This window comes from Microcaecilia unicolor, chromosome 2, assembly GCF_901765095.1.
Source record: "Microcaecilia unicolor chromosome 2, aMicUni1.1, whole genome shotgun sequence".
Lineage (NCBI taxonomy): Eukaryota > Metazoa > Chordata > Amphibia > Gymnophiona > Siphonopidae > Microcaecilia > Microcaecilia unicolor.
The window spans coordinates 406370289-406392878 of NC_044032.1; the positions used below are offsets into that span (position 1 = coordinate 406370289).

Here is a 22590-nt window from a genome sequence, read left to right on the forward strand (position 1 = left end):
AACCTGTACTCGGGTAGCATAAATGTCCATGGTATAACAATTACAGTTCCAGGTGATGATTTATTGCCAAAGTGCTTGGTGTTGGCTTTGCACTCAGTTACACAGGTTTTGACCATCATATTTTACTTCAGATGTGCTATCCTTCACTATAAAGTTCTGCAGAAGTTTCAAGAACCCCCAAGTATTTAGTTTATAAGGCTATGCTATTGTCAGAAATATTCTCAGATGTGGTAATCCATTTCTCAATAAGCCCAGGTCAATGCAGACTAAGATACTATCTACCAAAGTAAGTCCTATGCCACTTTTATTTTGGGTGCCAAATCTATCATAAACTCACAGTGTAAAACAGGTGATGACCAGTTTGCTATAAAGAATGACCAGAGGATTAAACAGCAGCTAGTATTTCCAGAGCTCATGAGACCACTTATTAGGATTTTACTTTTCTTTTGATCCAGTAGTTTCCTTCTGTCCATTTATTTTTTGTTACATTTGTACCCCGCGCTTTCGCACTCATAGCAGGTTCCATGCGGCTTACATATTATATACAGGTACTTATTTGTACCTGGGGCAATGGAGGGTTAAGTGACTTGCCCAGAGTCACAAGGAGCTGCCCGTGCCTGCAGTGGGAATCAAACCCAGTTCCCCAGGACCAAAGTCCACCACGCTAACCACTAGGCCATTCCTCCACTCAAACTGCTGTATTATAAATGTCTATTTGTACACATTATAATACTTGTAAAGGACCATGAAACAGTGAAGCTGATTACCTTTATCAGGTGTTCTCCAAAAACAGTAGGATTTAATTCCTCAAGAATGGATAATGATGTCTGGAGATTAATTTACAAAGCTTACGTACAGATGATCAAAAACCCCGCACTGTTCTGAACAGCACGAGGCAATAATGCCCTTATGAGCAAAGCTAACAGCATACAAATTCATGCATGCTATTAGCTCTGATCATAGGGGTACTTCTGCGGAAGGTTGTGCCTGGGAATGCGCCCAAGGCACAATCCTTCTGCAGAAGTTGTTTCACAGGTCTGTGCTGTCAAAAAAAAAAAAAAAAAAAAAGCCCAGACCTGCCAAGCATTCCAAGGGGCTGGAGGCCTCCAAACCCCCCCCCCCCCCCCGACAGAAGAGCCCCCCCCAGGAAGATGATCAGACCCCACTTCCACCCCCCCCCCCCCCCGACAGAAGAGAGGGCTGGACCACTGAGGCTCAGGGGTCTTCGTGAAGAGGTTCAAGTTCAATTGAAAGCTGCTTCAACTAAGACTGATCCACTAAGAGAACACATTCACAGGCCTTGAGGGTTTTCCACAATTTTTATTTGATGAATCGATCACCAGTCTCCCTTTATAACTCAGTCACTACAGAAAACCATTCATTCACAACCAAAGCCCACAGTTTTCCTCTGACCTCAAAGGTGAATGATCAGAAGCCCCACACTGTTCCATATGGTGCTCTAAAAATAGCGCTGGAACAGCGTGGGCCTATACCACCCCTATAATCAGACATAATAGAATGCAAACTTAAGAATGCTATTATCTCTAATCATGGGGTGAAAAGTGAAGGAGGATTGTGCCGTAGGACCTCTGAACCGCCCTCCAAGAAAGTGAGGATTTGGTGGCCTAGTGACCCCCACAACCTCCTCCCCCCTCCCCAAAATAGTGACAGGAGGCTAGGAAGTCCAGTGGATCTCCAGCCTCCCTAACCCCCCCCCCCCCCAAACACAAAACAAATCCCTGGTGGCCCAAGTGGACTCCCTCCTCTACCCCCCACCTGCCCTGGTAATGTAGCAGACCCCTCCCCCCTCAACCCCTTACCTCCCTGTTGGTGGAGGGAGTATCACACTCCCTCCTCTTCAGCGCTGCCTTCAAAATGGTGACACCCAGGCCTGCCCAGTGCATCGTGACCATATAAGGGAGAAACTTCCAGTTTTTGCAGTTGTGAGTATTGTGGTTACTTGTCATCTAGTGATAGCTAGCAAGCGCTGTATTGAGTTATTAGGCTGGTATATATTCACATATATAAGAAAGAAATATTTTCATACTCACTATCATAAAGACAAAGGAGATAGTCAGCAGAAGGTTAGCCACAGCTACAACACTCTGTCCTGCTGCTATAGCCAATGACAAACCAGTGGCAGTGTATGAGAGCAGCATAAGAGTTACCATCATGGTGAAGAAGGCATCCACTGTCGGTTTGAAACCTGAGAGAGAAAAAGAAAACCAAACATGAAATCATGGTCTATATTTTTTTGCTATCATGGCCTCATCACCCCACTAAATTTTGACTGACAATTTATTCTCCTACATAATGCACATACAGTGGTGGAAATAAGTATTTGATCCCTTGCTGATTTTGTAAGTTTGCCCACTGACAAAGACATGAGCAGCCCATAATTGAAGGGTAGGTTATTGGTAACAGTGAGAGATAGCACATCACAAATTAAATCCGGAAAATCACATTGTGGAAAGTATATGAATTTATTTGCATTCTGCAGAGGGAAATAAGTATTTGATCCCCCACCAACCAGTAAGAGATCTGGCCCCTACAGACCAGGTAGATGCTCCAAATCAACTCGTTACCTGCATGACAGACAGCTGTCGGCAATGGTCACCTGTATGAAAGACACCTGTCCACAGACTCAGTGAATCAGTCAGACTCTAACCTCTACAAAATGGCCAAGAGCAAGGAGCTGTCTAAGGATGTCAGGGACAAGATCATACACCTGCACAAGGCTGGAATGGGCTACAAAACCATCAGTAAGACGCTGGGCGAGAAGGAGACAACTGTTGGTGCCATAGTAAGAAAATGGAAGAAGTACAAAATGACTGTCAATAGACAAAGATCTGGGGCTCCACGCAAAATCTCACCTCGTGGGGTATCCTTGATCATGAGGAAGGTTAGAAATCAGCCTACAACTACAAGGGGGGAACTTGTCAATGATCTCAAGGCAGCTGGGACCACTGTCACCACGAAAACCATTGGTAACACATTACGACATAACGGATTGCAATCCTGCAGTGCCCGCAAGGTCCCCCTGCTCCGGAAGGCACATGTGACGGCCCGTCTGAAGTTTGCCAGTGAACACCTGGATGATGCCGAGAGTGATTGGGAGAAGGTGCTGTGGTCAGATGAGACAAAAATTGAGCTCTTTGGCATGAACTCAACTCGCCGTGTTTGGAGGAAGAGAAATGCTGCCTATGACCCAAAGAACACCGTCCCCACTGTCAAGCATGGAGGTGGAAATGTTATGTTTTGGGGGTGTTTCTCTGCTAAGGGCACAGGACTACTTCACCGCATCAATGGGAGAATGGATGGGGCCATGTACCGTACAATTCTGAGTGACAACCTCCTTCCCTCCGCCAGGGCCTTAAAAATGGGTCGTGGCTGGGTCTTCCAGCACGACAATGACCCAAAACATACAGCCAAGGCAACAAAGGAGTGGCTCAGGAAGAAGCACATTAGGGTCATGGAGTGGCCTAGCCAGTCACCAGACCTTAATCCCATTGAAAACTTATGGAGGGAGCTGAAGCTGCGAGTTGCCAAGCGACAGCCCAGAACTCTTAATGATTTAGAGATGATCTGCAAAGAGGAGTGGACCAAAATTCCTCCTGACATGTGTGCAAACCTCATCATCAACTACAGAAGACGTCTGACCGCTGTGCTTGCCAACAAGGGTTTTGCCACCAAGTATTAGGTCTTGTTTGCCAGAGGGATTAAATACTTATTTCCCTCTGCAGAATGCAAATAAATTCATATACTTTCCACAATGTGATTTTCCGGATTTAATTTGTGATGTGCTATCTCTCACTGTTACCAATAACCTACCCTTCAATTATGGGCTGCTCATGTCTTTGTCAGTGGGCAAACTTACAAAATCAGCAAGGGATCAAATACTTATTTCCACCACTGTAGTAAAAAGTTGGTTTAGTAAAGCAAACTTGATATATGCTAAATAATACCAACTCAAAATTTTGTTAAAATGGCTTTTTATTCACTGTACAAGTAAATTCAACATTTTCTGCACTGACCTTTCTTTAGTTTAAAAAAATATATTTAATCAAATTCTGAGTTTTTATTAAAACAGACCTGGCAGCAGAGAAAAATTACCCCTGATACTGAGCCCACAGTGGTCTGGATAGCAGGTGATGCTGAATCCACACAGAGTGTTTACTGCTGGCACTATCCAGACACTGATATTCAGCTGCTATCAAGACAGATTTAGCATTTTTGCTGTCCTTAGTTATCCAGATACTTATTCAGGTAGCACAGCTAAAAACTGCTGCACTCCAAATAACTCTGATCTCTGCCTAGCTCTACTCCCGCTGTCCCCCCGCACTAGTTAGATAGTACCAAGAAGGTCTGTAACGATGTTCTGCAGGACTATCTAGTCTAGACAGTGCTGCTAAACATCTGTCTTGGTGGGACATATTTGTGAAGCAGGTACTGTTATCCGGATAAGTCCTTTTAAATATCAATCCCTTAGTTTATTGCGTTTAGGGGCTTACTTACTAAACTGTGGTAATTTTCCCATTAACCTGAATTAATGGCTGCATACGACTGAGAGCTCAATCACGATGCTCTCAGTGGGCAATTTGGTGGTCTTTGATGCCAATGTAGGACGTAACTGAGACAGACTATTCAAAGAACCCACTGGTTGGAGGTTACAAGGCGCCATCTGTGATGGTAAAAATTCAGCCTCCCCCCCCCCCCTCCCCACTGGAAAGCCATCTGGGATGATTACTTTGAGGGTGGCTATGCTCTCTTGGAGCCAGACAAAAGCTTGTCCATTGCCTCAACTGGGGCACCAGCTGGGGCTTCCGAGGACGGGGTTGGTGAGGCCGACAGCATTCGGCCTTGGGCTTGCTGGGCACAGCGGAAAGGTGGCGGGAACCTACGCTTGAGAGTAGTAGGTTCGCCATCTAGGCCCACTCAAAAACCTCTGTGAGGAAGAGCATGCAGCTGGAGGGAGCCAAGACATAGTTTGGAAGATGTCCATACGTTTCTTTATGAGGTTGGCAACCTATTCCACCTTCTCTCCAAACAAGTTATCACCTCAGCAAGGAACGTCCGCCAACCTCTACTGCACCGTTGGTTCCAGGTCAGAGAGACATGCAGCCATGAGAGTCTGCTCATCCACACACCAATGGTGGGGAGTCTGGACGCTATGTCAAAAGAATCAACAGAACCCCTGGCCACATATTTTCTGCACTTCAGCTGCTTACTGGACAACTGTTGAAGCTCTGCCATCTGCTCCTGTGGGAGAGTATCTGCAAGACAGTGTACTCTGGACTAAAGATTGCAAGCAGAGGCTTGTGTAGAGCTGGTAGGACTGAATGTGGGCAACAAGCATTGAGGCCTGAAAAGTTTTCCTACCAAACGAGTACTGTATCCTGGCCTCCCTACCTGGAGGTACCAAGGCATGAGTCATGGAACTCGAAGCTCATTTGAGAGTGAATTCGATCACCAGGAAATGGTGTGGCAGTTGATCCCTCTCAAACTAGGGAGCCTTTTGGATACAGTACTGTGTATCCACCTTCTTAGGTGTAACCTGCACTGGGAGGGGAGATTCCCAAGTCTTCATCGGTGCATTCTTAAAGATATAGTACAATGGTACAGTGACCCCCTTCCTTAGGAAGTCCAGAACAGTCAACATCTCTGCCTGGGCTTTTCCTCCATTTCCAATTTAAATGGGATGGCAGAAGCCATCTCCCTTATAAAACCGGTGAAAGAGAGACCTTCAGGTGGAGAGGGATCAGAAGGTATTCCATAAGAATCCTCCTCTGAGAAGTAATATGTGTCCTCCTCTGAATCCCATGAGCAGTCTCATTCAAACTCTTCACCGTACTCTGGTTGTACTGAATGAGTGTGTGCCAGCCTCGACTCAGTGAATCTATGTCTATGCCCCAAAAGGCATTGAGGTACAGCCCTACTCTCTGACTTCGAGGAAGCTTCCTCCCCTGATGTCGAGAGTGGTAATGTATGCATCAAGGTTGACACCATGCTGGCACCAGCATGGAAGGAAGAATGTGGGCTGGATCCGCAGTTGGCACAAACGCCCTTGATGCTTCACTGCACCATCTGCGCCAGCTCCTCCCTGAGCATTGTTCAGAACCACTCATCAAAGAAAGGCATTGGCAAAGGCAGGGGAGAGGCAGCCTGAGAAGGTGTTGGTGTTCGACCGGTAGCTGGGATCTGGTTGCTGGGAGACTTGCTTACCAGCACCTCTTCCAAGGAGGGGGGAGCCCTCCTCCCAGTGCTGCCGCTTCTCAGATACCAGAGATGCTGATGCCCCAGGGCTCCCAGCAGCGTGTGTCAAGGACTGATGCTTATCCTTTTTGGGCTTCCCCCAATGCATAGCAATGCAGTCCTTCGGTGCAGACGAGGATGACATCGAACCTGTACGTGTCCTCGGTGTATGATCTTATGCTGACCAGTCCCGGGGCCTACCCTCAGCACCTGATGTTGAGGGAGGTGGAGACCTCCTTGATGCCAGTGAACTCCCATTGGATGCGGCAAGGTCAATGCTTCCGGTGCCGATGTTGATGTATTGGCCTTCGAGGAGCCAAGAAGATTCTCCTGTTAAACCTGCCGTGTCCTCAACTGCATTTGCAAACAGAGAGAACAAGAGTTAAACTCATGGTCAGGTCCAAGGCACCAGTTGTGCGGGTCCATCATGGAAATCACCTAATTACACTAGGTGCACCTTTTGCAGCCACGGGGGTCTTCTTGGACATCAAGAAAAGGATTGCAGCCAAATTAAATTCCTCAAGTTTGAACCAGAAAAAAGGGGCCGTGTTCAAATCAAGGTCAGGGCTCCAGCCTAAAAGGGCCTAGCAACACAGAAAAATAAAGGAAACTTTAAGGGCCGAAAAACTAAAACAAATTGAAAGGGTAACTGAAGAAAGGGTAAATTAAAATAAAAAATGATCCGAGAGTAGTGAAAAACTGCATGGGAAGGCACAAGAGAAAACAATACGCAGTTGTGGAGAACATGAAGCTGTGTCCTCCCTGCTCCGCGGAAAAACAAAGACTGAGGGACCTGCATCGGGTATGAAGGCACCAATGCATGCGTGGTGGAACACTGCTAGAAAGTTCTCTGTTAATACTGCTAGTCAGTATCCGCACTGGGCTTCATCGGATGACGTCACCCAGCTGTGAGAATACAAAGTCTGTTTGTCCTTAGAGAATTATGAGTTCTCTATCTCCACCTGCTAGTCAATGTGGCACAACTCCCGCTTCTCTGGAATAGTCTAGGATGACAATGAAGCTATGTTATTTTCAATAACATCATATAGATGCAAAAGTTGGACAGTGAAGAAGCAAGACAGGAAGAAAATCAAAGCCTTCGAATTATGTGCTAGCAAAGAATACTACATATATCGTTAACTGCCTGAAGAACAAATCAATCAGTATTGGAAGAGATTAAACCTAAGCTTTCCTTGGAAACTTAAATGACAAGACTTAGACTTTCATGCTTTGGAAACATCAAGAAAAGAGAAAGATCATCAGACAAAGGCATCATACTTTGCAAGGATGAAGGTCATCGCAAAAGAGGAACATCAGCAATGTCATGGATCAATACAACAGCAGCAGCTATAGATGCCCCTCTATCAACTATTAGCTGCCCAACTTGAAGATCAAATGCAGCTCAGAACAATTATCTATAGGGTCACCATGAGTTAACATCGATTTGATGGCATGTAATAACAACCTGGCATACAGAAAGAACTAGCCATAATGTTAAGATATGTCAATGCAAAGGTGTAGTTATATTTCCACAATATCTGCCTACTTTGCGACTAATGCATGTTAAATTTAGTGCTACCCTCCATGCTCCCTCCTACCCTCTTCCTCTCATTTCCATTAAATTCCATATTAGCTGTTTAATGTGGGAATTAACGTGCATTAAAGCGAATGTTACATACCTGTAGAAGGTATTCTCCGAGGACAACAGGCTGATTGTTCTCACTGATGGGTGACGTCCACGGCAGCCCCTCCAATCGGAAACTTCACTAGCAAAGGCCTTTGCTAGTCCTCGCGCGCCCATGCGCACCGCGCATGCGCGGCCGTCTTCCCGCCCGAACCGGCTCGTGTTCGTCAGTCTCATATGTAGCAAGACAAAGACAAGGGAAGACACAACTCCAAAGGGGAGGCGGGCGGGTTTGTGAGAACAATCAGCCTGCTGTCCTCGGAGAATACCTTCTACAGGTATGTAGCATTCGCTTTCTCCGAGGACAAGCAGGCTGCTTGTTCTCACTGATGGGGTATCCCTAGCCCCCAGGCTCACTCAAAACAACAAACATGGTCAATTGGGCCTCGCAACGGCGAGGACATAACTGAGATTGACCTAACAATTTATCCAACTAACTGAGAGTGTAGCCTGGAACAGAATAAACATGGGCCTAGGGGGGTGGAGTTGGATTCTAAACCCCGAACAGATTCTGAAGCACTGACTGCCCGAACTGACTGTCGCGTCGGGTATCCTGCTGCAGGCAGTAATGAGATGTGAATGTGTGGACAATGACCACGTCGCAGCTTTGCAGATCTCTTCAACAGTGGCTGACTTCAAGTGGGCCACTGACGCAGCCATGGCTCTAACATTATGAGCCGTGACATGACCCTCAAGAGCCAGCCCAGCCTGGGCGTAAGTGAAGGAAATGCAATCTGCTAGCCAATTGGATATGGTGCGTTTCCCCACAGCCACTCCCCTCCTGTTGGGATCAAAAGAAACAAACAATTGGGCGGACTGTCTGTTGGGCTCTGTCCGCTCCAGATAGAAGGCCAATGCTCTCTTGCAGTCCAATATGTGCAGCTGACATTCAGCAGGGCAGGAATGAGGACGGGGAAAGAATGTTGGCAAGACAATTGACTGGTTCAGATGGAACTCCGACACAACCTTTGGCAAGAACTTAGGGTGAGTGCGGAGGACTACTCTGTTATGATGAAATTTGGTGTAAGGGGCCTGGGCTACCAGGGCCTGAAGCTCACTGACTCTACGAGCTGAAGTAACTGCCACCAAGAAAATGACCTTCCAGGTCAAGTACTTCAGATGGCAGGAGTTCAGTGGCTCAAAAGGAGGTTTCATCAGCTGGGTGAGAATGACATTGAGATCCCATGACACTGTAGGAGGTTTGACAGGGGGCTTTGACAAAAGCAAACCTCTCATGAAGCGAACAACTAAAGGCTGTCCTGAGATCGGCTTACCTTCCACACGGTAATGGTATGCACTAATTGCACTAAGATGAACCCTGACAGAGTTGGTCTTGAGACCAGACTCAGACAAGTGCAGAAGGTATTCAAGCAGGGTCTGTGTAGGACAAGAGCGAGGATCTAGGGCCTTGCTGTCACACCAGATGGCAAACCTCCTCCATAGAAAGAAGTAACTCCTCTTAGTAGAATCTTTCCTGGAAGCAAGCAAGATGCGGGAGACACCCTCTGACAGACCCAAAGAAGCAAAGTCTACGCTCTCAACATCCAAGCAGTGAGAGCCAGAGACCGGAGGTTGGGATGCAGAAGCGCCCCTTCGTCCTGTGAGATGAGGGTCGGAAAACACTCCAATCTCCACGGTTCTTCGGAGGACAACTCCAGAAGAAGAGGGAACCAGATCTGACGCGGCCAAAAAGGAGCAATCAGAATCATGGTGCCTCGATCTTGCTTGAGTTTCAACAAAGTCTTCCTCACCAGAGGTATGGGAGGATAAGCATACAGCAGACCCTCCCCCCAGTCCAGGAGGAAGGCATCCGATGCCAGTCTGCCGTGGGCCTTAAACCTGGAACAGAACTGAGGGACTTTGTGGTTGGCTCGAGATGCAAAGAGATCTACCAAGGGGGTGCCCCACACCTGGAAGATCTGGCGCACTACTCGGGAATTGAGCGACCACTCGTGAGGTTGCATAATCCTGCTCAGTCTGTCGGCCAGACTGTTGTTTACGCCTGTCAGATATGTGGCTTGGAGCACCATGCCGTGACGGCGAGCCCAGAGCCACATGCTGACGGCTTCCTGACACAGGGGGTGAGATCCAGTGCCCCCCTGCTTGTTGATGTAATACATGGCAACCTGGTTGTCTGTCTGAATTTGGATAATTTGGTGGGACAGCCGATCTCTGAAAGCCTTCAGAGCGTTCCAGACCGCTCGTAACTCCAGAAGATTGATCTGCAGATCGCGTTCCTGGAGGGACCAGCTTCCCTGGGTGTGAAGCCCATCGACATGAGCTCCCCACCCCAGGAGAGACGCATCCGTAGTCAGCACTTTTTGTGGCTGAGGAATTTGGAAAGGACGTCCCAGAGTCAAATTGGACCAAATCGTCCACCAATACAGGGATTTGAGAAAACTCGTGGACAGGTGGATCACGTCTTCTAGATCCCCAGCAGCCTGAAACCACTGGGAAGCTAGGGTCCATTGAGCAGATCTCATGTGAAGGCGGGCCATGGGAGTCACATGAACTGTGGAGGCCATGTGGCCCAGCAATCTCAACATCTGCCGAGCTCTGATCTGCTGGGACGCTCGCACCCGCGAGACGAGGGACAACAAGTTGTTGGCTCTCGTCTCTGGGAGATAGGCACGAGCCGTCCGAGAATCCAGCAGAGCTCCTATGAATTCGAGTCCCATCTTCTCCCAGTACAGAGACTCGAATTCATAGGAGCTCTGCTGGATTCTCACTCGACGGTACCGGAGGTGCAAGCACCCCCGGTACCGGAGGAAAAGGGTGCAACAGCTCTCCCAGGATCTCTGGGAGAACGGCCCGGAGACTCTCGTGCAGAGCGGCTGTGGAGAGAGACATGAAAGCCGATGCAGGTGTCGATGTCAGAGTCTGTTCTGGGCGTGGAGGCTGTTCCAGGCTGTCCAAGGTGGAGCGCATCGACACCTCCTGAACAGAGGGTGAGCGGTCCTCCCGGTGCTGATGCCTATTGGGTGCCGACTCCCTCGGCGACCCAGAGCTCTCGGTACCAACATGGGATGGAGACCAGTGTCGATGCTTCTTTGACTTTTTCAAACGAAGCATGTCACCGGAGCTTCCCGGTACCGACGAGGAGGACGTAGAATCCAGCCGTCGCTTCCTCGGGGCCGAGGCCGAAGAAGGTCGGTCTCGGGGGGGCTGTACCGCAGGAGCCCTCAGGGTAGGGGGAGACCCACCCGAAGGCTCACCGCCACCAGCAGGGGAATGGACAGCCCTCACACCTGCACTCCAGTCGAAGCACCACCGTCCGACGACATCAGCACTAGTGGAGGTCCCGGTACCACCGAAGCCGACGCAGCCTTCCGATGTCTCGGCCCCGACGACACAGAGGGTCGATGCCTCGATGCACTCGATGCAGTCGCGGCCGAGGGTGGAGGTCTTGACGCTGTCGACGTCGACGCACTCGATACTCCCGATGCCGACGAAGAGCCCGAGAACAAAACGTTCCACTGGGCCAATCTCGCTACCTGAGTCCTTTTCTGTAAAAGGGCGCAAAGACTACAGGCCTGCGGGCGGTGCCCAGCCCCCAGACACTGAAGACACGACGTGTGCCTGTCAGTGAGCGAGATTACCCGGGCGCACTGGGTGCACTTCTTGAAGCCGCTGGGAGACTTCGATGACATGGGCGGAAAAATCACGCCGGCGAAATCACAACTCGTAATTGCGGTAAGGCACCAAAAAGAGGGGGAGAATAAATTCGACCCCAGGCCTCAAAAGGGCCTACCCCGAAAATGAAAGAAAACTTAACGGGGAAAAAACTGGAAATACAGGAAGGGGAAAAAGACCGAAAGGCCTTCTTCCAAAATCCTTTTCTTTTTTTTTTTTTTTAGTAGCGAAAAGTCAAAAAGACGTGCGAGGGTTAACTTAAGGGGCGCGAACGGCATAAACACGACCGAACCGAGCGCGGACAAAAGAAGACTGACGAACATGAGCCGGTTCGGGCAGGAAGACGGCTGCGCATGCGCGCGCAAGGGCTAGCAAAGGCCTTTGCTAGTGAAGTTTCCGATTGGAGGGGCTGCCGTGGACATCACCCATCAGTGAGAACAAGCAGCCTGCTTGTCCTCGGAGAACTGTATTTACAATGCATTAGCTATTTTTAAAAGCACGTTAATCCCCACATTAAAGAGCAAAAAAACTTAGTATACAGACTCCTAAGTTCAGCAACATCTTTTCCAATGATTTGTTTTGGAAAATAAAAATTTGCCACTAAAATAATATACAGAGTAACAGAAGTGTCCCTCTGGACATCCAGATTCAGGTGTGGTCTTGCATTATTGTTTTAGGAAAAAGCTAGGAGAGGCACAGCAGACAGAAGAGCAAAACTGGAGCTATGCTAAAACCACAGGGTCCACAGAGTGGAATCAGTATTTAATGGAGTGCTTTCTCTTGTTCAAAACAAAACAAAAGGACCACATGAAAGAAAAAAGTAAGACTAGAAAATGGGTAGCAAAAGCAAAGACTGAATCGAGATCTAGCCAATCTCCGCTTCTTCTTAAGTAGGGGAAGTTGAAGTACCTTTTCTTTCTTCATTCTGTTCATATAAACCAAGTGCATCCTTAAAAGTACTTACCAATCATGAAATAAATTACAGAGGTAAAAATGATGCTAGGCAAAGTTCTCATTGGTAGCAGATCAGCCATTAATTTGGAGAAGAAATAGGCAGACAATCTGTAGTATCCACTGATGTACTCATGACTGAAAGAAAGAAATAATTACAGCTTTGAACAGTGGATAAATCTTAAATGTACACTTTAATGAACATTTGATTCAGACTTCATCAGTGATGATCCTCACAGACCAAGGTGTGCCAGCTCAGTGATTCTGCTGCAGCAGGAGCACCATATCTGGGTTTCAATATCAAGCAGACTCTCTGGGCAACTGGCAGAAGCGTGAAAGTGTCTCTCCTAGTAACTATGAGGGAGGAGGGGAACTGTCCACACAGCTTTCTAACACCTCCTACTGGGAAAAAGATGGCAATCGAAGATCACGTACTGCTAGGTTTTCCCTAGAGCCAGGGCTGGAAAATCAGAGTCATGGAGTCGGAAGCAATATTGGGTGGAATCAGAGTTGGTAAAAACATACCGACTCCAGCTTCAAAATAAAAGAAAAACTTAAATTATAATATATAGTAAATTTATCGTTTTATACACACATTTTTTGTTCAGGTTCTTTGTTCAAACTTCAAATAAATGTTATTTTATTATCGTATTTATATCCTGCCTTATATCCAAAGCAGGTTACAGTAAAAACACACAAAATAATAGAAACAAAATAAGATAATCATTCAATTTTAAAGAAAATCTATCATTGAACCGCTAGGTCTATTAGTCCTAATTTTGTACATAATGAATCAAAATTCTCTTAGATTTACTAATTCTCAGAGTCGTAGTTGGACAGTAGAAAAATAGAGGAGTCTGAGTTAAAGGTTTAGTATACCGACTCTACAGCCCTGCCGAGAGCCATGGCTCTCAGGCCTAGCTCCAGAAAATAAAAGTTAGAAAAAAAAACCCATTACATCAATGAATGAGAATATCTGATGCCAGAACTCTAGCAAGAACTATTTCTCAAAGCCACACCACAGTCTCTCAGGCAACAGAAACATATTGGAAAAGAATATCAAACTCATACTGGATTCTGTAAAACAGGGGTGCACAAATTCAGTCCTTGAAGGCCATAACCAGGTCAGGTTTTCAGAATATCCCCAGTGAATTTCATGAGAGAGATTTGCACACAGTAGAAGTAATATGCATGCAGACCTATCCCATGCATATTAATTAGGAATATCCTCTCTCACCTTTTTTGCAGCTCTATAGATCTGAATATGTGTATGGGTTCAATTCAAGATATGGAATACATGATAAATTATGAGATCCTCTGAATATGCCACAATATGGATGTTGCTGTTTAAATCAGGGGTATTCGCTTTTGTTCCTTGAGGACTGCAAACAGTTTGGGTTTTTAGAATATTCTTAATGCATACAACAGAAGTAGTGTACATGAAAATGTATCTCATACATAATCATTAGGTATATCCTGAAAATCCAAACCGTTTTAAGCCCTGAAGGACTGGAACTGAATACTCTTGGTCTAAGTAGTCCATAATAAGTGGAGAGAAAAAAAAAACTAGAAAAGAACAACAAATATATGATAATAAAACCAAGTTAACACCGAGATCTCAGCAAGAGAGGACCATCAGAAAATGTGAATCAGAGAATAAATAAAAGGGCAATTTTATATTTGAAATTAATTTACTTAGAGCTTGGATCTAATTGTGGACAAAAAATTAATAAGGTTTCTCTTATGTAGAATTACTTTTGATTTTTCTGAATTCCTTTATGTTTATGTTATTACATGAATGTAATTTAAAATTTATAAATTTAAAAAAAAAAAGACAAAAAAAAAAAAAAAGGGCAATTTTAAAAGCCATTTACATGGGTAAAAAAGTTATCTGAAAATTGCCGTCCACAGACAGGTACAGAACACAATGGGGGGAAAAAAAGTGCACACACTGTCACTCACTGGAAATGTGGGCATGTTCAGAGATGGGGCTATGTTAGGAGTGGCAACATTGCACACATGGACATATAGTATTTATTAAATTGTAATAAGGTTTCCTCATTAATACATATTAGTGGCAAAATGTAATATGCATTAGTGACAAAAAGCTCCATGGTAATGTTTTAAAGTTAAAAGGGGTTGTGGTCAGTATGTAAGGAAGGCAGCAGCTATTACCATGGAAAGTAGTCAACTACACCTTGGAGTACAGTTAAAATTTCCATGGTAACAGGCTGCCTTACAGTTAACATGCAATACAGTACTGCACGTTAACTACACCCCCTTCCCACCGTAACATAAAATTCCACATTAAGTGTTTAACCAAGATCTAACAAATTAATGGGAAATGTACCAAAGTACTCAAAAGAAAACGTCAAACTGTGAGGCCTAATTACTAAACACTGTTAGGTGTTGTGTGTTAAATCCCATGTTTAACAGTTGATATGCATTAAAATTTCACTAATACTTTAGTATAAGCTTGCTTGCAGGCAACATGCACATTTTTATTTTAAATTTTATTTCCATTTTGCTCACACCTTTTCCACAATCTAAGTTTGTACCTGAGGCAATGGAGGGTTACGTGACTTGCCCAAGGAGCAGCAGTGGGATTTGAACCGGCCACCTCTGGATTGCAAGACTGGTGCTCTAACCACTAGCCCACTCCTCCACACTAATAACAGTGCGACTCTCCTTGCCCTTTCCCACTCCACCTTTCTAGCATAACAAATTCTCCATTTGGTGTTTAACCAACATTTAACGTGTTAACAGAATTTACTAACAATTAGTGAAATTTAATGCTTTTAAACATGGGATTCAACATGTGTTACAACACCTAACGAGGTTTGCTAACTAGGCCCTACAGTTATATGGGGTTTTTTGTGGGTACTTTGATATGTTTTCCCTAAATAATTTTCAAAGTTTCAGATACAGGGATGTTAATTGTAAACTGCATTCAATGGTTTTAATTTGTTGCTTAATAAATGCTTTACAAAAATTAATTAAAGTGAAAGTGTGTATGCAGTTTCCCTTTGCAACCTTGAAAGAAAAACAGCAGGTAACAATGTCTTCAGGGCCGGTGCTAGGGTTTCTGGCTCCCCCCCCCCCCCCCCTGCAAACTATCAGTCACCCCCCCTCCCCTCCCCAGCCCAGCATCTCCTTTCTCTCTTCTCCCTCTCCCCTTCTCCCATCTATCCCCTTTTTCAGTTCCAGCTCCATTCTCTCACCCGTCTCCTGGATCAGCTCCCATCTTCAGCTCTGCCTCTAGTCAAATGGGTCTGACACTCTGGCAATGCATGCTCCTCCAAGCCACAGATTAACTACTTCCGGCTTCACGAAACCGGAAGTAGTTAATTTTGTGACTCAGAGGAATGCAAGGTGCCAGTGCATCAGACCATTTGACTAGAGGAAGAGCGGCGGCAGTGAAAAAGAGAAGGGCAGTTGGGGAGGGCTAAAGCCAGGCACCCCTGAATATTGGCGCCCCCCTGCCCTGCATACCCTGCTTACCATATTCCACTGGCCCTATGTCTTCAGACTTTTTATCTGAATTGCATACAGTATTAAACACTGCTGCCATAACAAAATATTTAATTATACATACACATGAGAAACAGCAACAAAAAAAATTCCCCCACCTCAAAGGAAAAAAAAGAGTTTATTATGTGCTAAATCCTGCTGAAATAAACACAATCTCACATTTCACACTGCTTCTTTTATTATTTGTTATGTTAAAGCTCAATGCCCATTATTCGCATTCGGTATTTGTATTCAGCCGAATAGTAAAATATGCTATTCAGTACAGCTCTAGTAACGAGGCCCAAGTAGCCAACTGACAGATTTCATCAAGAGAAAAACTATGAAACTCTGCCGAGGAAGTAGCAATTCCCCTAGTAGAATGAGCTTTTAAAGCCAACAGACATTGTCTGCGCACAAGAAGATACGCTGAAGAAATGGATTCATGAGCAATCGTAGCCTTTGAAGTCGCATGACCCTTGTAAGGACCCCCAAAGAGAATGAAAAGATGATCTGACAGAAGCCATTCATGACATCCAAGTAATGATGAAACAATAAAACGATGCATATCAAGGGAACGCAACAGATGGTAACCCTTATCCCAGGCCTCCTTGTGGACGGAAGGGAGAAACAGTCTTATTAATGTGGAACTCTGAAAAAACCTCTGGCAAAAAGGAAGGGATCGTTCAAATAGAAATTTCAGCTTCTGTAAAAGGAAAGGAAAGGATAAAGTCTGCAGTTCTGAAATGTGAGGCACTAGCTACCAGGAACATCATCTTCAGAGTGAGGTCCTTGATGGTGGCAGTTTGCAACAGTTCAAACGGAGGTTTCTGTAGAGCCTGAAGCACAAGGGTGAGATCCAATGAAGGACAGGGAGGACGAATAGGAGGATTGAGGTGATTAACTCCTTTTAGAATCCTAAGCACATCAGGATGAGCCCCTAGAATTGAATGGGAGAGCCTCTCCTTGAAGAAAGACAATGCTGCCACTTGCATCTTAAGCGAATTTAAGGCCAAACCCTTCTCAAGCCCTGCTTACAGAAAGGTTAAGATATGTGGCAATGAAGCCACAAAAGGGGAAATCACCCTTTCAGAACACCAAACTTCAGCATTGCTGGCCACCTCGGGTTTGCCAAACCATCTGGATCACCCGCAAGACTATTGAGACAACATTGCCTGAACAGATGAGTCAAAAATTCAACTTTTGAGTTACAACAACAGATGTTTGGTAAAAACCAAACACTGTCTTCCAAAGTTAGAACTTCATCCTATCAAGCATGGTGGTAGAAGTATCATAATGTGGGGCTGCTTTGCTGCATCAGGACCTTGACAGCTTGCCATCATTAAAGGAAACATGAATTCTGCTTTATATCAGAAAATTCTAAAGGAGAATGTCAGATCAAGTGGGTCATATAAACATTCAAGTAAATCAATTACAAAAGAGCTGAAGAGATTTTAAAGCCAATTTTCAGTGCAGCTTATTTGAGTATAAGCAGCTCCTACCTGCATTAAGTCCCACTGACCTGGATAGTGCTGCTGAAAATCCAGGCAGTGGAAGGGGCAGTCTAGGGGTGATGCCTCAGCATTGCTGAAGGATTGCCTGATAAGTGCCTATTATGGGAGTTACCCAATTAGCGGGTAAGTATCCGGATAGTTAGGACAGCAAAAACACTGTTGTAACTTTAACTAGATGGTTATTTGGATACCTGTACGAATAATCAGCAAATCCAAGCAAGTGCTACCAGCTGATGAATACCTAGATACTCAACACTGGTATTCTGATATGGGCCAGGCAGCGCTGAATATCTAGATGTAAGAAACCCATAACAGCCAGCGTAAAAAAAATACAAAAAAACACACCACTGAGGGATGAAAATTGCCCCCTTTGGGGGTATTTCTATAGCATAGGTGTTACCAGTTATGGGTATACCATATATACTCGAATATAAACCCATCCGCATATAAACCAAGATAACATTTTCCCCCTAGGGAGGAAAACTTTAACTCAAGTAATCCTCTCTCTCTTTCCTTTCTTCCCTCCCCAAAGCATCCAATCTCTCTTTCCCCAAGGTGTCCTGCTGTGGTTGGCTCTGCCGCCCGCCTCCCCCCCCCCTTCCAAACTGGAAACTCCCACTCAATTGCTCCCTCCGTTGTAAAGAGAACCCCCCCGACCCATCGTAGGCCCCCTTCTCCGGGTCTACCTTACAGCCCTTGTGGTCCAGTAGTGACCTGGGGCAGGAACGATCCTCCTATGGTCCTGCAGTCTCCGTAGTGAAGATAGCTGCTGCAAGTAAGACGAATGGGCCAAAATTCTTCAAGAGCAATGTGAGAGGCTGACCAAATAGGAAAGTTTTAGCTGAACTTTCTGCTGCAGGAGATGCCACCAGTTACTGAATTAACAATTCATACCTCTTCACAAAAGTATATTTATTATTGAAATTTTTTAATAAGGGTTTTTTTAATTAAAGCTTAACGAACACCACTTGCATGTGCTAAGTGCTAAGATGCCCATTATATATCTATATTTAGTACACGATATGCTTTAGTAAAATAATAAAAATATATCCTTTTCTGTCCGATCTATTCAATTGGGTTATTTTTCTCTCTCATCAGGGTTTAGATTAGGGTCTAGTAATGTTTCGAGTATAAATTGTTCTAAAATACAAACCATCCTAGAGGGTTCACAAACTTGTTCTTAGCAAACTGTAGACTGATAGCAGTTAAAGCCCAATGCTGTTATACTTTTGTGATTAATACAATTTACTCACATAAATATCTTTTTCTCCACAATAAAGAGCTCAATTGCTGAAACGGTGCTGAAGCACTGGTTGGTAGTTATAAAAAACAAGGCACCAACCCTGTAAAACAGAAAATTCAAAAGGATTATTTTGGCTGGAAGGGATTATTTCAAAATTCCTTGCACAGCACACACCTGAACTATTAAGCAACTGGGACTCTCTTATAAGGAGCAAAACACATTTGCAAAGAAATGTGGAATTAGCAGAGAAAATGTGCACAAAAAAAACACACATTACATCCAATTTCTGGCACAGAAACATTTAAATGTTTATCTGTAACTTTTTAATTATGATGTTTATTTTAGAAGCGCTACTCGGATTTTATGTGTGCATAAACTGGCATTTAGACATTTAGGGCCCTGTTTACTAAGCAGCGTTATAGGCGCATTAATGTTTTTAACGCACGTTAACCATGTACATGCCTACAATATCCCTATAGGTGCCTACATGGTTAACACGTGCACTAAGTGTAGGCGCGCTAAAAACATTAACGCACCTTAGTAAACAGGCCCTTATCTATATAAATAATTCCCACCTCCAATGTTCTGAAGCTCACTCCGTGCCACTGAAGCCCTGAAGCCCCCCCCTGTAGTGTTCGTAGGGTCTCAGCATCACTCATAGCCCCGCCTTCAGCCACCCCCACCCCCACATAATTCACAACTCCAACATTCTGAAGCTCACTCCGTTCCACTGAAGCCCTGAAGCCCTAAAACTCTGAAGTCCTGTAGTGTTCGTAACCTCACTCAGCACCACTCATTCAGCCGCCCACAGCCCCGCCCCTCGCATGATACCCTCCCCCGCCGCCACCAACTTTCTAGCCCCCCTGCCGACGACCCTCCCACCGTCAACCCGCCGTCGCCTACCTTTGCTGGCGGGGGACCCCAACCCCCGCCAGCCGAGGTCGTCTTCTTCCTTCAAAAGGTTTCCTCCTTCTGTTTCTGACATCCTGCACGTTGTACGTGCAGGACGTCAGACTCATAGAACGAAAGCTTGCTGAGCTGATCTTTTTTCTGTGAGTCTGACGTCCTGCACGTACAACGTGCAGGACATCAGAAACAGAAGATGGAAGCCTTTTGCATGAAGAAGACGACCTCAGCTGGCGAGGGTTGGGGTCCCCCGCCAGCAAAGGTAGGCGACGGCGGGAGAGTCGTCGGCAGGGGAGGGGGTCCTCAAACTCGAAGGGGTCACAGAACAAGGAGCACAGCGCGTCAAAATCAAGCAAACTCTAGATCGAACTTAATCTGCACAGGAAATTTTCATAACTTGGGAGATCTGAGGAGCAAAGGTTTGTGAGGAGTCTGTGCCCCACTTAGGTAAGACATTCTGTTGTAACTGTTTAAAGTTGTTTTGAGAGATTTAGGAGAACAGAACAAAGTCTAGGGGAGGTGTCCTGGAACTCGAAGGGGAGGGGGGAGGAGGAGGGGGGAAGGGTGCCCTGGAACTCTGAGCACAGGGAGGGAGGAAGGTAGGGGAACATGGAACTCGAAGGGAGGGGGAGGGGTGCCGCCGTGCAACTTGACGGGGAGGAATGCCTGACGACACACAGAGGGACGGAAAGAGGTAGGGAGGGGGCCATGGAACCTTGCTAGCGCCCGTTTCATTACTAACAGAAACGGGCCTTTTTCTCTAGTATCGCATAAAGCGTCTAAATCTCCATTTTACAAAGCCAAGATATACACATCTGAAACTTTAAAATGTGCATAGGGTTAAGCCTTAAAAATAAACATGTATTCCTCGTTTCAGAAGGGGGATGCATGTCTATGCCCAAAAAGATCGACTTCGGGATTAACACTAACTAAACGCCTAACACTCTACTCCTCTTAGTTTATTACATATCTATATGTTCCATCTTTGCTTATACCCTACGCTGTCTATTAAAATGTTTTATTACATATTGTGTTGACATTGTAAGACGTATACTATGCCATACTTTGTATTATCTGAATATTTTTATTGCTGCAATTGTCTATTGGTTATGTTTGACTTATTCTTGCTATACACTGCCTTGAGTGAATTCCTTCAAAAAGGTGGTAAATAAATCCTAATAAATAAATAAACAAACACGCATCTGCTATCCAGAATGTCTAGATTTCAGAAAAGTGCTCCTACTGAGCATTAATCCACTGGAAGAAGGTTGGGTTGCCCCCTTAATCCCCCAGTGGTTGATGTATCCCATGAAAGCAAAGAGATACCAGGCTCTAACAGCTTCAGAAAAAATGCATTTGTGTTTCTAAAATGCCCATGTTGACCTGTTGATATCAGACATTTATGACTAGTATCAGGGTGGCCATTTTAAAGTGGGACTCACAATGAGCAGGAGTCAGTGGACATCGCTCCTATCTATATGACTCCCTACACCACCAGGGAAATTCCATGTAGGCTCAGGTAGGGGATGACCCAGCTCTGGCACCCTCAATCAACACTCAACATTGAGGAAAACGAAGGCCTTCTTGATGCCGATGCATCCCCAGACATAGAGACCAAAGCTTTCCAATGCTGAAGTCAATGGACCGGAATTCTCAGCACTAAAGATCTGTTGTGCTGCCTTTTCATGACCTTTCATGTCTTTTCTTGACATCTGTGAACTAAGTTTACAAGAAGAGAGATTATGATTGGGCCTCAGGCACCAATTATGAGTACCCGTGAGGGACATGGTCCTGCTGCACTGGGTACACTTTTTACTGGGAGAGTTTTGGACATGGTAGGAAAGCAGCCAAGGTGAAATCAAATGACAATGGTGAAAAGTCCCTGACCGGGTGCCCGAGGCCTAAGGGGGACTAGAGGGCTGTGAAAAATGAAACAAAACTTGTGACAACAAACCTGACTACTGAAATAAAAGGGGTAACAGAAAGAGAATACTGGCCCCACGCAGCACTTACATGCAAGATAAGAAACAGAAAATGCAATCACACAAAGAAAAACTGCAAAGATGCAAGCTGTGTGGAAGGAAGCAAAAAATGCGTCTACACTGCTCCACAAACAAGACAAGACTGATCTGGTCCTGCGCAGCAACTGTTGGTGGGAAGGCACACACATGTGCGGTGAGCTGTTCTCAAAGGCTTCTGCAATGGTTGCTGGCAAGCAATTTCCGCACTGGGCTCCATCAGATGCTATTGCCCATTTGTCAGAATCACTGCAAACTGCTGGTCCTCAGAGAGTTTATAAGTCTCGGTGTATGATGAAACCGTACATTCCTAAAGCTAAAAGCCAAATGGGCCTTACAGAAATAGATTACACATGTGAAGCACAATTCTACAACTAGGTGTCTGAATTTACATGCCACTCAAGTGCATAATTGTACAAAATATTAGCACTTTTGCAGGTTAAGTGCTCACTTATGTGCATTAATCAGCAGCAAGGCGACAAAGTGCTATTCAGTAACAGCACGTGTAAGTGGCATGGCATGTAAATAGAAGGCGGGCATTCACATGGGTGCTGCATGGGAGGGGCATGAACTGGGCTATCACTTACGTGCATAACGTACAGAATACTGTCAGTTACATACACCCCTGCCGCTTTTATGTGATTGCAATTATACTGGATATATGGCTGGTATAACTGCAGGTGTGATCACATATGAGTGCTCGTGCTGGGATTCTATAATTGAATCCGGGTTCCCAGATGCTGTTGTAGAAAAGGTTCTCACTGCATGGAATTGGGTCACCTAAAAGGAAGTGCCCACTTACAGATCTTACCCAATAAGAGAGGCAAGTCTTTGTTCTACAGAGGAACATAGGCGCTTACATTCCCTTATAGAGTACTGGAG

The 22590-nt window shown here is 45.3% G+C and overlaps 1 protein-coding gene across 7 annotated transcripts in view; it reads right to left on the reverse strand.

Moving 5' to 3' along the window:
* The window catches only part of ABCG2 (ATP binding cassette subfamily G member 2 (Junior blood group)), a 224180-nt gene that overhangs the window by 17268 nt on the left and 184322 nt on the right, over positions 1–22590 (reverse strand). For all 7 annotated transcript variants that reach the window (XR_003940662.1, XM_030190666.1, XM_030190667.1 and 4 more), the window contains 3 exons: positions 18795–18884; positions 12534–12658; positions 2052–2206 (listed from right to left, as the gene is read on the reverse strand). Coding sequence is in view for 6 of the 7 variants with exons in the window: in XM_030190666.1 (XP_030046526.1) it covers positions 2052–2206; positions 12534–12658; positions 18795–18884 (370 nt within the window). In the remaining variant the exon portion in view is untranslated. The remainder of the gene's footprint in view (positions 1–2051; positions 2207–12533; positions 12659–18794; positions 18885–22590) is intronic.